This window comes from Euleptes europaea, chromosome 4, assembly GCF_029931775.1.
Source record: "Euleptes europaea isolate rEulEur1 chromosome 4, rEulEur1.hap1, whole genome shotgun sequence".
In the NCBI taxonomy this organism is placed as follows: Eukaryota; Metazoa; Chordata; class Lepidosauria; order Squamata; family Sphaerodactylidae; genus Euleptes; species Euleptes europaea.
The window spans coordinates 119,820,415-119,837,285 of NC_079315.1; the positions used below are offsets into that span (position 1 = coordinate 119,820,415).

General features: G+C 48.9%; 1 protein-coding gene across 1 annotated transcript in view; it reads left to right on the forward strand.

The window, feature by feature from the left end:
* Positions 1-16,871, forward strand: part of CELF4 (CUGBP Elav-like family member 4) — a 748,518-nt gene that overhangs the window by 699,851 nt on the left and 31,796 nt on the right. The window contains exon 11 of the mRNA XM_056848895.1: positions 2,514-2,597. Within this exon, the coding sequence (XP_056704873.1) occupies positions 2,514-2,597 (84 nt within the window). The remainder of the gene's footprint in view (positions 1-2,513; positions 2,598-16,871) is intronic.

Consider the following 16,871-nt stretch of genomic DNA (forward strand, 5'->3'; position numbering starts at 1 on the left):
CTCCATGGGTCAGTAATGATTAGGGTTGCCAACCTCCAGGTACTAGCTGGCGATCTCCTGCTAATACAACTGATCTCCAGCCGATAGAGATCAGTTCACCCGGAGAAAATGGCTGCTTTGGCAATTGGACTTTATGGCATTGAAGTCCCTCCCCTCCCCAAACCCCCCCTCCTCAGGCTCCACCCCAAAAACCTCCCACCGGTGGCGAAGAGGAACCTGGAAACCCTAGTAATGATCCGGTGCTTGCTACCTTTACCTTTTTATAATATGGCCATTTTTTTTCAGATTCCTGGGGGTGGGGGTTCCCTGAAAAAAATCCATACCCGTACACGGGGATTTTTGGGAATCCTGATATTTTTACTCCAATATACCTGGATCTGAATCCCCCCCTCTTTTTTTTTGCACCCTCCTAAAGGCAGCTTCATATTACAGCCTCCAACTTGAGGCCGATTCAGATTGTTCTATACAGCCACTGTGATCAGGTAGAGGGTTGTTTCTGTGCCGCATCTCGGTTCACACATTGAATGCTTCTTCGGAACGCCACCATAAATCGCCCAAAGGCCTGCAATTGTATGGAGAAAATTGCCAGTCTGTAGGGACAGCCACATTGGCAGCTGCCACCCGGGGTGACGGAGGGCCAGTTTATACTGTCAGCAGAATGAAGGGCGAAAGCTTTCTCTTTTCGTTCTCCATCCCACTTCAGGTTGCAGGGGAGAGGAGTGTACGGTCGAATGCTCCCGTACAAAATAATAATAATAAAAGACACCTCCTCCCCGGTGTGTCTCGGTTGTTTCTTGGAGTTATGCGTGAGTTTTCCCTCCATTAGAAATGACCTCGCTGCCGGCCCTCACAAATCCTGGGACTTCCCCTTCCTCTGTTAACCCGATTCTTCCCTCTCCCCTGAGCTCAGTCCGGGTGAAATCCCCATGCATTAAGCAAAGTGTGAGACATGCAAGCTTTCTTTCTCTCACAGCCAATTACAAAGCAGGGTGTAAAGCAGTGGTTCCCAACCTTTTTTTGACCAGGGACCACTAGGACTTTTTTGTTCGGTGCAGGGACCCCAAGGTTCAAAATAAAAATTCAGGGAATTTGAAAATAAACTTTAATCATAACTGTTAGTTAAACATTAAACTTAGAATTATATTTGAATATATATATATATTTTATAATAGAGAACTTTTAATTGAAAATATTAATTTATTATGGGTTTATAACTTTGTTTTGTGGACCTTAATTTAGTTCTCGCGGACCCCTGGGGGTCCATGGACCCCTGGTTGGGAACCAGTGGTGTAAAGAGACGGGGTTTCAAACGCTTCCTGCTTCCTCGGAGCTCTTTCTGAGCAGAAGAAAAGCTTTTTAAAAATGAGGCTCCCTCCCTTTTAAGATTGCTCCATTTTTTTTTTGTTTTTTGTTCTTAAAATGCTTTTTTTATGCTGCCGTTGGGTTTGGGGAGGGGAGGGCTTTTCTCTCACGGTAAGCTCTACAAAGTAAGCCAATTAGAAAGCAGCGTTTAAAGGGGCGGGGAGTTGATTTGAGTTTGGAGACTGCTGGTGCACAGATTCCCAACAGAGGAAAGTGTGGGTCCAGCCAGCAATGAACCCTCAGGTGAAACTCCCAGGCATAAATGACCTCCGTGGCAAGTCCTCAAACCAAGAAGCTTCAAGGGAGATTACAATGGCCGATTGTTGGTCTTGAGTTCATTCACAAATTCAGAACAAAAGAGCCCCCCCCCCCCAGTTGAATTAGGGCTTTGGATTCTTATCTCACTGCAGATGCTATTTTTCTGCCCCTAAGCGTTTCTCGCTGCTCTGATCAAGCTGATTCCATTTTGCATTGTCCCTCTGCATCCAGACTCCCTTCTTTGCAACACCCCTCCCACCTTCAGTCTGGGGTATAAGGACTCAGGGATCTCCATTCCGACTTGTATCTGACGAAAGAAGCTTTGACTCTTGAAAGCTTATATCCCCAAAATCCCAAAAGCCAGCGTGGTGTAGTGGTTAAGAGCGGTGGTTTGGAGCGACAGACTCTGATCTGGAGAACCGGGTTGTTTTCCCTACTCCTCCACATGAAGCCTGTTGGGTGACCTTGGGCTTGTCACACTTCTCTTAGAGCTCTCTCAGCCCCACCTACCTCACAGGGTGTCTGTTGTGGGGAGGGAAGGTGATTGTAAGTCGGTTTGATTCTTCCTTAAGTGGTAGAGAAAGTCGGCATATAAAAACAAACTCTCCTCCTCCTCTTTCTCCTCTTTCTCCAGCTCTTTCTTCTTCTTCTTCTTCTTCTTCTTCTTCTTCCTCTTCTTCTTCTTCTTCTTCTTCTTCTTCTTCGTCTCAAAAGTGCTCCTGGACTCGAATCTAGCTGATGAGGATTTCTCAGTGCAGGGATTTTCTTTTCTTTTTTTTAATCTGGGGAGAATAATTGCGTGAGCTTCAGCGGACAGTCTTCTCCTTCACTCATCGGGCTTTCCCTTTTTCCCCCTCTCTCTCTCTGTCTCTCCCCCCCTCCGTCTCCCGCAGGACCAGAGGGCTGCAACCTGTTTATCTACCATCTGCCCCAGGAGTTTGGGGACGCAGAGCTGATGCAGATGTTCCTGCCTTTCGGTAATGTCATCTCCTCGAAAGTGTTTGTGGATCGGGCGACAAACCAAAGTAAATGCTTTGGTGGGTAAAGATAACAAAACAATTAGATTCATCCAGGAAAGGAACTTTCTCTGAACCTACTTTGACCGTTTTCGTTTCTTTGGGGTCCTTTTTCAAACTGCTGGTTTTTATTTTTATGTTTTTATTTGTTTGGGTAATTTTACTTAGCTGATTTTTTTTTTTACCCTCAATTTCCTTTTATCGATCTCTCTTTTGTCCCCTCTCCACTGGCGCCTTCCCCACCTCCACCTGCTCCCTTCTTACTGTCTCATGCTCCCCAAAACCCCCCACAAAACTGTATGCCCTGCTTCAGAGAGGATCGCTGACTCCGGGATACTTTGGGACAGCATCCCAAATCCTGGTTGGAAGGGGAAATTGCTGTGCATTTGACCGAGTGGGGGGACGGATGGGGAGCAAGCGTGGGCGGGGGGTGGGCAGGTGGGAACAGACGGTGCCAACTCCGATATGGGGAAGGGCAGAGCCACCCTTTGGCAAGGTGAGGCTCCTCAGGTGGGTGAGAGGCAGAGGGCTGGCGGATCCGAAGCGAGCCGAGAGGCCATCCCCTGGCTGGAGACGGAGGGCTTGGGGTTCAGGGTTTGCAAGTGCATGCCAGAGGGTTGAGCGTGTGATCCTAGTGTTTTAATTCTCTACAGGTTGTCCCCCATCTTCCCTCCTCCCTGATCTGTGCTGCGGTTAATTGTTATGGATGCTCTGTTGTTGTGTGGGGTGGAGTCTCCTCTGATTTCATTCGTCCTCCTCCTGCTGTCCCTCTGCCATGCCATTCCCCCACCCCCAAACAGGAACCCCAGCCCTTTTCTCTTCGGCGCTTAATCCTCAATTTATAAAAAATTATTTTTAAAAAAAATCCTCAATTTATCAGCCATCAGGGCATTTTCTTCCTTCTTCTCCACCACCAGCCAAAAGCACATCCACACAGCCTCCCCCCTGCTTCCCCCTGCCCTTTGGGTAGGGTCATCCTGTGAGCTAAGTCAAAATCATGATGGTCGGAGGTGCCTCCAGGAAAGTACGCGGGACCCATAAGGGCACCTTAGCTTCAGAACCAAAGTGCATTTGCTGAACGGTTGTCTGAAATGTGAGTTGAGAGCGCATGGAAAGAGCATGAATGTGCTGTGGGGATGAGGCAGCATCTCTGTGCCTTGTGCCCAAGTCTTAATTGAATGCTACGGGAGAACATTGAGGTCCCTCCATCTGACCAGCTCCCTCCTTTGTTAAGCTGGGATGATCAGTGATAACTAGGGTTGCCAACCTCCAGGTACTAGCTGGAGATCTCCTGCTGTTACAACTGATCTCCAGCCGATAGAGATCAGTTCCCCTGGAGAAAATGGCCACTTTGGCAATTGGACTCTATGGCGTTGAAGTCTGTCCCCTCTCCAAACCCCACCCTCCTCAGGCTCCGCCCCAAAAACCTCCGTTCGGTGGAGACCCGGCAACCCTAGTGATAACAGCCAATTTCGGAAGGACAGGGCCAGAGTACTGTTCTTTCCCCAGAACTGAACAAAATTTAAGAATTCCTGTCTGTTTGTGAGCTGAACCCCAAACTTCTTCTCTTGTTGACCTCACTCATAAGGGGGTTCGCTGCCACCAGAGCCTACCCTACGGGCAATCAAATCTCCAATGGTCAATCCGAAGCCATGCTGGGCACAAGCTCTACCTGGCTCAACCCACTTCCTAAAAACACTTGAGGGACACCAAAAAGGTGTCAGCAGCTGCCATAGCGCCCACAGGCACCCCCAGGCACCCTGCTGTAGAGTGTCAGTTCTGCATCAGGCTTGTCATTTCCTGTGCCTTCACTGAATCAGGATGCTTAGGAAACTACAAGTCCCACATACCCCGGCCATAGGCATGCCAGGTCCCCCCTCTCCTCCAGCTGGAGGTTTTTGGGGCAGAGGTGAGGTGAGATCGAATGCGCGGCCGCGCCGACACAATTGCATCACTTTCGGTTTACACCCGGAAGTGCTGCATCGCAAGAGGCCTTTTACCACTCAAACTGGGAGTTTGAGTGGTAAAAGACCCATTGCGATGGTGGCAGTTCCAGGTATAAATGCATCACAAGGGGCAGTTTACCACTCAAACTCCCAAAAGTGCCACATCGCAAGGGGCTTTTTACCACTCAAACTGGGAGTTTGAGTGGTAAATGTCCCCTTGCAAAGCAGCGCTTCCAGGTGTAAACCGGAAGTGACATGGTGCCGCAGGCAGGCGCGCATGCATGCATTGCCCGCCGACCCTTAGCTGGTCAGCGGGCAGCCAGGTGGATTGGCGGGGGTTTGGCCACCGCCACCTGCACTTGGCAACCCTACCTGGCCAGAACTCAAGTCTCCCGATCTTAAGCATTAAGGCTTACCTAGGGTAAAAGACCTCATGCTGGTGCCTGGGGTTCTCCTGGAATTTCAACTGATCTCCAAACTACAGAGATCAGTTTCCTTGGAGGAAAATGGCAGATTCAGAGGGCAGACGGCGTTATACCATAGAGTCTAGGAGAAACAGAAGCCATAGAGTGACGTAACATCCCTTCTGTGCTCCCTCCCATTCCCTAACTGGGCCCTCCCCAGACAACACCTCCAAATGTTTAGGAATTTCCCAAGCCAGAGTTGGCAACTCTGTTCCTGCCTCCAGCAAGCCATCTTCTCTGCCATCTACTCTGTCAACGGTCCTCTCTTCACAAGAACAAGTTTGCTTGGAGGGGAAGAGAATTACAGTGAAGGAAAAAAGTATTTGATCCCCTGCTGAATTTGCCCATTTGCCCTCTGACGAAGAAATGACCAGTCCATAATTTTAATGGTAGGTTTATTGTAGCTGTGAGAGACAGAATAACAACAGGAAAACCCCCAGAAAGCCAGAAGACAAAAGTCAGAGATTGATGTGCATTATAATGAGTGAAATAAGTATTTGATCCCCTATCAACCAGCCAGATTAGGGTTAGGGTTAGGGTTAGGGTTCTACTATCGACAGAAACAATCAATCCATCAGATTCCAAACTAGCCACCAAGACCAAAGAGCTGTCCAAGCCGATGTCAGGGACAAGATTGTAGACCTGCACAAGGCTGGACTGGGCTACAAGACTATTGCCAAGCAGCTTGGTGAGAAGGTGACAACCCTAACCCTAACTGTCAACCTCCCTCAGTCTGAGGCTCCATGCAAGATCTCATCTCGTGGAGCTGCAATGATCATGAGAACGGTGATGAAGCAGCCCAGAACTACACGGGGGGAACTTGTCAATGATCTCAGGGCAGCTGGGACCATAGTCACCATGAAAACAGTTGGTAACACACTACGCCGTGAAGGACTGAGATCTTGCAGAGCCCGCAAGGTCCCCTTGCTCAAGACAGCACATGTACAGGCCTGTCTGCAGTTTGCCAATGCACATCTGAATGACCCAGAGGAGAACTGAGTGAAAGTGTTGTGGTCAGATGAGACCAAAATCGAGCTCTTTGGCATCAACTCAACTCGCCGTGTTTGGAGGAGGAGGAATGCTGCCTACGCTACGACCCCAAGAACACCATCCCCACCGTCAAACATGGAGGGGGACATATTATTCTTTGGGGTGTTTTTCTGCTATGGGGACAGGACACCTTCACCACATCGAAGGGACGATGGACGGGACCATGTATCATCAAATCTTGGGTGAGCACCTCCTTCCCTCAGCCAGGGCATTGAAAATGGGTCGAGGATGGGTATTCCAGCATGACAATGACCCGAAACACACGGCCAAGGCAACAAAGGAGTGGCTCAAGAAGAAGCACATTAAGGTCCTGGAGTGGCCTAGCCAGTCTCCAGACCTTAATCCCATCGAAAATCTGTGGAGGGAGCTGAAAGTTCGAGTAGCTACACATCAGCCTCGAAATCTTACTGACTTGGAGAGGATCTGCAAAGAGGAGTGGGACAAAATACCTCCTGAGATGTGTGCAAACCTGGTGGCCACCTACAAGAAACGTCTGACCTCTGTAATTGCCAACAAGGGTTTTGCCACCAAGTACTAAGTCATCTTTTGCAAAGGGATCAAATACTTATTTCACTCATTTTAATGCACATCAATCTCTGACTTTTGTCTTCTGGGTTTCTGGGGGTTTTCCTGTGGTTATTCTGTCTCTCACAGCTACAATAAACCTACCATTAAAATTATGGACTGGTCATTTCTTCGTCAGAGGGCAAACGGGCAAATTCAGCAGGGGATCAAATACTTTTTTCCCTCACTGTAGCAATGACGAGCTTCAAGACTGGTTTTCCGAGATACCGTGGATGTAGCTCTAAAGGTCCCAAGTTTCTCTACTCCTCGTCAACCCAAGGAAACTCGGAAACACTGGACTCAGTCAGGAGAAGCTTACCTATCACAGCTGACAATGCTATTGCCCAACAATACGTACACCCTTTCAAATTCAGATTTCTGTAAGCACAGAAGCAGTGATTCACGTATACCCAAACGCAGACAGTTTTCATAGCCATGACTTAGATTTCAGCAGTATCTTCAAAGTCATGAGCCTTCAGTAGTCCCATGGTCTGAAAACATCTTGGAAGATCAGAATAAATCCAGCATTCTTCATCATTTTCAGCACCATGAAAGAGTAACCCAAAAGGGTGAACAGACATTTTGGAACAGCTAGATTCAAGTGGGATAGCACCTTAGGAACCAACAAGAATTGGGAGGAGGGGGTTGAGCTTTCTAAAGTCAAACCTCCCTTTGTCAGAGAGCTTTGACTCTTGAAATCTCATACCCAAAAACGTCTTGTTGGCAATACGGTGCTCCTGGACTCGAATCTAGCTGTTCTACTGCAGACCAAAATGGCTACCTTCTGAAAATATCTGGCGTGCTTTCATACTGAGTATTCCCATAAGAACGTAAGAAAGGCCATGCTGGATCAGACCCAGGCCCATCAAGTCCAGCAGTCTGTTCACACAGTGGCCATCCAGGAGCGTCTAGGAAGCCCACAAGCAAGACGGCTGCAGCAGCACCATCCTGCCTGTGTTCCACAGCACCTAATATATTTGGCATGCTCCTCTGATCCTGGAGATAGTAGGTATGCAACATGACTAGGATTCATTTTGACTCGTAGCCATGGATAGCCCTCTCCTCCATGAACATGTCCGCTCCCCTCTTAAAGCCTTCCAGGTTGGCAGCCATCACCACATCCTGGGGCAGGGAGTTCCACAGTTTTACTATGAGTTGTGTGAACTGGCTTACTGTTAGACCAACTGGTGTTTTAGCTTGACAGGCCTGAATTTACCTGCTTCCATTGGGCACAGATCATTTGCTTCTGTTTCAAACGGAATAGACAGAGCCCAGACCAGTAGGGTAATGAGAGAAGCACCTTGGCCCTCCATAAAGAGGGGGGCCCTGAGCGGCATACTGACTGCCATAAATGCATACCTCAAATTCTCAAATTCTTCATTGATGCATTGCTTAATAGTTCTATAGCTCAGCCCTCAGGATAGATCGAATTGGAACCATAAAAAGACATCTGAATTCTCAATTCAGGCTGCACTCATCTCACTTGTGCATTTCAACACCAAAAATCAGATTTTCACCTCTTTCTCCTAACAAGCCCCCTCTGATGACCTTCAACCTCTCTATTAGAGAATGGAACAATACATCTGCCACAGAACAACCCCACTGAAGAAGATTACCCAGACCTGGTTGCTGGTGGGAAGGGGCTCACTGTATGACCCATTTTCAAGGACTCCACCCCACCACCTGTTCTCCACCATTTGGGCCTCGAGGTCCTTGCAAGGGCAGCAAGGCCCTGTGGACCTTGTTGGGTGTTGCCCTATTGCTGGTTGCGAAGGGGCCCCCATAACAGTTCAACCTTCAGGGACCCCAAAATGTAGGTCCGCCACTGGCAGTGGGGAACTCCACAGGGATGCAAAACAAAACATTATTTTGTAATTTTGTAACAGAGAACTCACAAAACACTTCTGGGACCACTGTGCATGCTCCTTGCTGGCAAAACCCAAAGAACATTGAGGGCATTTGAGTAGCCCTTACAGGAGGGGCGGAAGGAAAATAGAGGTGGGAAGGGAAATTGTGGCCCAGGCTAGCCCAATCTCACCAGATCTCAGAAGCTAAGCAGGGTTGGCCCTGGTTAGTACTTGGATGGGAAACCACTAAGGAAGTCCAGGGTCACTATGAAGAGGCACTCAATGGCAAACCACCTCTGAATCTCTCTTTTCTTGAAAAAAAGAACAGTTGGATTTTATATGCTGATTTTCTCTACCACTTTAGGGAGACTCAAACCAGCTTACAATCACCTTCCGTTCCCCTCCCCACAACAGACACCCTGTGAGGTAGGTGGGCCTGAGAGAACGTTAAGAGAGCTGTGACTAGCCCAAGGTCACCCAGCTGGCTTCATGTGTAGGAGTGGGGGAACAAATCCGGTTCACCTGATTAGCATCTGCCACTCATGTGGAGGAGTGGGGAATCAAACCCGGTTCTCCAGATCTGAGTCCACTGCTCCAAACCATCGCTCTTAACCATTACACCATGCTGGCTCTCCCTATGGGGCCGCCATAAGTCGACTGCAACTTGATAGCACTTTCCGCTACCACTTTATAACAGTTTCTGATATCTAGGAGGTGAGATTAAGAAGAGGGAATGCACAACATACACGCATTGCTCGACCCTAATTCTAAACACCCAGTCCAGGCATCTTTGACTTTTAAAACTGTGGCTGTTTCGAACCAAAAAGAATCCTACTACAGGAACTAATGAATTGCATCCCCAAACACACACCGACTCTTCCAGGGGAAATGGGGCAGGACCACAACAGCTGATAGTCTCCTCAACTGGGGAGAATGAAAGCGGGAAGCTTTCTTCAATCTAGTCCTAGAGCTCGGTAGAACTGCATGACTGCTGTATGCAATGGGTGAATTTCCCAATTGTTTATTCCCCACCCCCAGCAATTCCCTGTGAGCAAACTTAGCATTATTATTATGTATTTTTGGCTCAGCTGGCAATGCACAAAGGAGAGAAGCAAAGACGCTTCTGATGGGGTCTCAGGAAACCCACTCTTTGGGTTTGCACGCTCATATCCAATTCCTGCTCATCAGAAGGCTGCAAAATGTATGACATCAAGTTCGGTAGTTTGCATTAAAATAGAAGATCAAAACGTAAAGGCAAGTAAAAAAGAAATTGAGGAGGTGCAGAAAAGAGCAACCAAAATGATTAGAGGACTAGAGCAACTGCCCTATGAGGAGCGGTTAAAACGCTTAGGGCTATTTAGCTTGGAAAGAAGGCGGTTAAGGGGAGACATGATAGAGGTCTACAAAATTAGGCAAGGTTTGGAGAGAGTGGACAAGGAGAAGCTTTTCTCTCTCTCATCATACTAGAACACAGGGTCATCTGCTGAAGCTGGAGGGTGACAGATTCAAAACAGATAAAAGGAAGTATTTTTTCACGCAACTTAAATTGTGGAACTCCCTGCCCCAGGATGTGGTGATGGCTGCCAACTTGGAATGCTTTAAGAGGGGAGTGGACAAGTTCATGGAGGAGAGGAGTATTCATGGCTACTAGTTAAAATGGATACTAGTCATGATGCACTAGTCCAGGATCAGAGGAGCAGGCCTATTATATTAGATGCTGTGGAACACAGGCAGGATGGTGCTGCTGCAGCCGTCATGCCTGTGGGCTTCCTAGAGGCACCTGGTTGGCCGCTGAGTGAACAGACCGCTGGACTTGATGGGCCTTGGTCTGATCCAGCAGGGCCTTTTCTTACGTTCTTATGAGGACTGCCGTTAAAAATACAGAGGAACTCCTACCTAAGGAAGAGTCATCAAATCAACTGGACAGGTTAAACATCAACATATTGATTTTCTTAGTAGGAAACTAATGAAACTCCCCCTGCCTAATCCAGCATGGAGATGTGCTTTGAGATGTGCCATCTACACATGCACACCAGTGACAGCAATGTGGTGGGGATGAAGGGCCCCTGCCTTGGGATGCACATCCAGTTTACGCACACATGTCCTGATGGAGCAAGTGTGTTGTGCATCAAAGCCTGCCTTCCTCTCAGCGCAAATTGGGCACCTCTGAAAAACCACAATGTAAAAAAAAATAGGAGCCCCGTGGCGCAGAGCGGTAAGCTGCAGTACTGCAGTCAAAAGCTCTGCTCACGACCTGAGTTCGATCCCAATGAAAGTTGGTTTCAGGTAGCCGGCTCAAGATCGACTCAGCCTTCCATCCTTCCGAGGTCGGTAAAGTGAGGACCCAACTTGCTGGGGGTAAAAAGAAGATGACTGGGGAAGGCAATGGCTAACCACCCCGCAAACAAAGTCTGCCTAGTAAATGTCGGGATGTGATGTCACCCCATGGGTCAGGAATGACCCGGAGCTTGCACAGGGGACCTTTACCTTTTTGTTAAAAAAAATAGCAACACCCTCTCCCGATGTTTTGCTAGTTCTTATGAGGTTACTTCAATGCCATTTTAAAAATATTGTCGAGTAGTTAATAAACCTAGACCTGGATGGCCCAGGCTAGCCATTGCGGGGGGTGGGGGGAGAAAAATAGAGATGGTAAGGGAAGCTTTGGCCCAGGCCAGCCCAATTTCGTCAGGTCTAATAAGCTAAACAGGGTCGGCCCTGTTATTTATAGAATCATACTATCGTACAGTTGGAAGGGGCCATAGAGGCCATCTAGTCCAATGCCCTTCTTAATGCAGGATCAGCCTAGAGCATCCCTGGCAAGTGTTTGTCCAGCCTCTGTTTAAAGACGGCCAGTGGGGGGGAGTGGGCAGGGTTTGGTTAGGGGAGGGACTTCAATGGGGTATAATGCCATAGAATCCGCCTTCCAAAGAGGCCCTTTTGTCCAGGGGAACTGATCTCCGTCACCGGGATATCCGTTGTAATAGCAGGAGATCTCCAGCTACCGCCTGGAGGTTGATAACTCTAAAGATGGGACACTCACACCTTGATCCAAATGGATAGATGAAGACCACAGGCAAGTCAAGGAGAAGGAGGCTTGGTTGTTCCATTCAGGATCACGCCTTGGGTCGCCAACCTCCCGGTAGTAGCTGGAGAGCTCCTGCTATTACAACTGATCTCCAGCCAATAGAGATCAGTTCCCTTGGAGAAAATGGTCACTTTGGCAATTGGACTCTATGGCCTTGAAGTCCCCCCCATCCCCAAACTCCACCCTCATCAGGCTCCGCCCCCATACACCTCCTGCTGGTGGCAAAGAGGGACCTGGTAACCCTGGTCCCGGCACAAAAACCCGGCCCGATACCTAACTTCCAAGAAGGTCTCCCATGGCTGCCCACCATGGCCTTTTCTTGACCTGTCATGGAACATTTTAATCCATGCCGCCGCATCTTTTTATCCACGACAGCTGTTGCGCCAATAACGGTGGGAGGGAAAAGGCTCCAGTTGGATGGGAAGGTATGAATGAAAAATAGCAGCCCATAAAACTTCTCGCCCTCCGCCCCCGTTCTGTAACGGCTCCAAGCAATCAGGGCCGGTTTCGGAGGGAGGCAGCCGGCGGACAGGGGGGAGGAGGGGAAGAGCCGGAGAAGTATTAGGGCCGCGTGAGCTGCTATTCATTTTACAAACTATAATTAATTTGATGTTTAGATTAATTTCTGATGCGCTCTCAAAGGTGCACGGAAAGCATTTTTCCTTTATTATAATGTTGATTGCTTATTGGGGAGATAAATCTAACTGTCAGTTATGCACCGACTTCCCAAAAAACTTTCAGGCTTTGCAAGCGTTGTCTGCAGAAGGAACAGCTGTTTGCAGCTCTGCAGTTAAAGGGACAGGCGGGCCTTTCTCCCCGCCACCCACGGTAAAGGCGGGAGGACCCGGCTTGCCTTCTTGGTGATTGCAAAGGTTACGTTGAAAAAGAAAGGTGAAAAACCGTGCGTCAGTGGAGTCTAGGCCCATTCTGGCCACTTGCCAAGGAAGGAACATTTCTTGTCCTTGTGGTTAGGAGGCAAAATCTGAAAACGCTCTAGCGAGGGCTGCAACTGCAATAAAATCTGGGCAAAGCTTCCAGGGGCAGTTGGCAGCCCTCTTTGATTAGGGTTGCCAGGAGGGGTAGTGGGTAGGGGTCCCTCTTTGCCACCAGTGGGAGGTTTGGGGGGCAGAGCCTGAGCAGGGCGGGGTTTGGGGAGGGGAGGGACTTCAATGCCATAGAGTCCAATTGCCAAAGCGGCCGTTTTCTCCAGGTGAAGTGATCTCTATCGGCTGGAGATCTCCAGCTACTACCTGGAGGTTGGCAACCCTAGTAGTGGGGGAAGGGCAGCATTGCAGGAGAAAAATTTAAAAGAAAAATAACTAGTTCTTACTACTGAGTTCCTGGCAATTCCTAAAGCTACCAGGAAGTGACAAAGGGGGGTTCTAGGAATGGCGTCAAACTATGCTAAAATCTGAAGTTCTTACCATATTCTGCTGGGTCCAATTCATGAGCCAACAGCCCTTTTCCAATCTGTGCCAACTAGGCTTACCATTTTCTTCCTGGGGCGGGAGATCTCCTGCCCCCAGTCCCAGTGGCCTGATGGCATTAAAGGCGCCAATGGGAGAAAACCATGTAATCGCTCTTGGTGCAATGGAGCTCCATCATTTCCAGGGAAAACCCAAAAGTGGTGTCATACCACTGTAGGAATTGATGGACACTTTGTGATTTTACCATAGAGCTTTCCCCAGAAGAGATATAACACCGTCACCCAACAGCCCCCCCCCATGTCCCCGCCCCCATCCAAAGTCCTGCCAGTTGCCAGCTGCCAGCTGGCAACTCTAGCCCCAACCCTGCTTTTTTATTACTTATATATTTTAGTTGTGGGAGAAAAGCATTTTACATCAGACTGCCCCAGATATCCATAGATGCCCACTACCTAGGGTTGCCAACTGCCAGGTAGTAGCAGGAGATCTACTAATTCAACTGATCTCCAGCCTTAGAGATCAGATCACCTGGAGAAAAATGGCAGCTTTGGCAATTGAACTCTATGGCAATGAGGTCCCTCCCCTCCTCAAACCCCGCCCTCCTCAGGCTCCGCCCAAAAATCTCCCACCAGTGGCGAAAAGGGACCGGGCAACCCTACCACTACTGTACAAATCCCACCAAATCACGGTGGCAGAGAAGGGTCCCAAATAAATGGCCAGTCTGAGAATATTATCTCCAGTTCCTTCCAAAAGCCAATGGATGAATTAAGTGCAAATTTTACGCAAAACATGCAAGCATTAATGGCCTCTATCGTAACTTCAGAGGGTCGCCTTGCTGGTCTGCAGGAGAACAGCTAGATTTGACCCAGTAGCTCCTTAGAGACCAACAAGATTTTGGGGGTGTTATGCTCCAAAAGTTGGGTTGCCATCCTCCAGATGGGACTTGGAGATCTCCTGGAATACTGCTGATCTCCAGACCACAGAGACCTGTTCCCCTGGAGGAAATGGCTGCTTTGGGGGGTGGGCTGTATAGTATTGTGCCCCACTGAGGTCCCTGTGTTCCCTAAGCCTTGCCTGCTCCAGGCTCCACCCCTGAATCTCTAGGAATTTCCAAACCCAGAGTTGGCAACTCCCCAAAAATCTGGTTGGGCTCTAGGCTACTACTACACTCAAATCTAGCTGTATCGTTAGGGTTGCCAACCTCCAGGTACTCGCTGGAGATCTCCTGCTATTACAACTGATCTCCAGCTGACAGAGATCTGTTCACCTGGAGAAAATGGCCTCTTTGGCCATTGGACACTATGGCATCGATGTCCCTCCCCAAGCCCTGCCCTCCCCAGGCTCCACCCCAAAAACCTCCGGCCAGTGGCGAAGAGGGACCTAGCAACCCTATGTATTGTCAGTTTCCCATACACAAACTTGTCAAGGAGAAATAGGATCTGTGGAAGAACTCTTACGCGTCCGTCACAAGCCAAGACTAGAGTTAAATTCTGAGCTCTCTTCAAAGACAAAAATACCAAAGTAAGGGTGAGACAGATTTGGCCACACACATTTGTATACTTGCAGGAAAGGAAGGTTGCCATTTATTCTGCTTCCAAGGCTCAGGTTTTAACCAGAATTGGCCAGATGGTGGAGGGAAGGAGAAGCCCAGAGCAGATGGGCAGCATGGTGGTAGGCCAAGAAGCAGCAGGGCTAGGATTGCTACCTCCAGGTGGGGCCTGGAGGTTTCCAACCTCCAGGTTAGTAAAGTTGCCAACCTCCAGGTATTGGCTGGAGATCTCCTGCTATTACCACTGATCTCCAGCCGATAGAGATCAGTTCCCCTGGAGAAAACGGCCGCTTTGGCCATTGGACTCTATGGCGTTGAAGTCCCTCCCCTCCCCAAACCCCGCTCTCCTCAGGCTACGCCCCAAAAATATTCAGGTATTTCCCATCTTGGAGCTGGCAACCCTATACCCCCCCAATTCCTTCTATGGTAAAAACCATAGAGTTTCCAGAAGTTCCTAGAGCATTCCAGGCCATGTCTGGCAGCTGGTGAGAGGGTTGGGGATGGGAAGAGTTGTCAATCTCCAGGTACCAGGTGGAGATCTCCTGCTATTACCACTGATCTCCAGCCGATAGAGATCAGTTAACCTGGAGGAAATGGCTGCTTTGGCCATTGGACTCTATGGCGTTGAAGTCCCTCCCTCCCCAAACCCCGCCCTCCTCAAGCTCCTCCCCAAAAATATCTCTCCAGTGGCAGAGAGGTACCTGGCAACCCTAATACTACCTGCCCTTCCACTCGCCCTTCAAATCCCCCCCCCACTGCGTTTGAACAGCCAAATTACACACAGGAAAGCATTGCTGGGCATCCCCATCCATCTGTGCTGCAGAAGGGGAAAGTGCTGTTCCCAGCAAATTCCTGCCTAGGTTGGCCGTGTAGCCTCATCCCGGCTCAGATCCGTGGATCAGCCGGTGATCTGGACTCTCCCTTGGAAGAAGAATCCCCATATTGTACTCCTGGCAACTTTGCCGAACGAGGGAGATCAGACGCGCAGAGCTGCAGCCCTTGCAGATTTCTTGATCCTTTACTGCCTTGCTAAATCATTTATCCAACACAGCCTTTTTTACATAATCCCTGCGAAAAAAAACATTAAATAGATTTATCACGAACCCCCCCCCCTCCGTCCTCCTACCCACCTTCTTCAGACTGGTGCATATATTTTTCTGATTATTAATTAACTTGGGCATGGAAGAAGCTTGGAGCGTTTAACCTCTCGTTTTCCCTCTGCCTGTCTGGCATCGCGGGATGAGTGAGGCTTATCCAGGACTTTCCAAGCGAAGCACATTCAGCAAATTTCCTTTTTAAAAAAAATGTTTTTATTGATTATTTGAAAAAACAAAGAAAATCATTTAAAATTCAGAATAGAAAAATACAACAGAATACAAAAAAACAGATTATATTAATTAAATTGAATACAAAAAGAATCCCTTTTATGATATTTTAATACCCCCCACCCACCAACAGTGTACCCCCCTTGTGTCTACCCCCCACATTCAGCAAATTTCCATCAGAAACTATCCTTTTAACTAATATGCTATTGTTTTTAATTGGGTGTCTCCTTTGCACAATCCTTAGCATTTAGTAGGGTTGCCAACCTCCAGGTACTAGCTGGAGATCTCCCACTATTACAACTGATCCCCACATGATAGAGATCAGTTCAGCTGGAGAAAATGGCAGCTTTGGCGATTGGACTCTATGGCATTGAAGTCCCTGCTGTCCCCAAAACCCCGCCCTCCTCAGGCTCCGCCCCAAAAATCTCCAGGTATTTCCCAACCCAGAGTTGGCAACCCTGTTCACGTTCCCAATTTTTATTTTTATTTCTGCCCACCACCCACTCCTAGGGTTGCCAGGTCCCTCTTCGCCACTGGTGGGAGGGTTTTGGGGCGGAGCCTGAGGAGGGTGGAGTTTGGGGAGGGGAGGGACTTCAATGCCATAGAGTCCAATTGCCAAAGCGGCCATTTTCTCCAGGGGAACTGATCTCTATCAGCTGGAGATCAGTTGTAATAGTGGGAGATCTCCTGCCACCCCCTGGAGGTTGGCAACCCTACCCGCTCCTGTGCAGCTTAACCCACAAACAGGGATGCTGGTGAGGGTTGCCAACTCTGCGCTGTGAAATTTGTGATTTGGGGGTGGAGCCCGGGGAGGGTGGAGTTGGGGGATGGGAGTGAACTCACCAGGGGTGTGACACCATAGAGCCCACCCTCTGAAGCAGCCATTTCCTCCAGGGGAACAGATCTCTGTAGTCTGGAGATCAGTTGTAATTCGGGAAGAACTCCAGGCCCCACCTGGAGATTGGCAACCCTAGTGCTGAA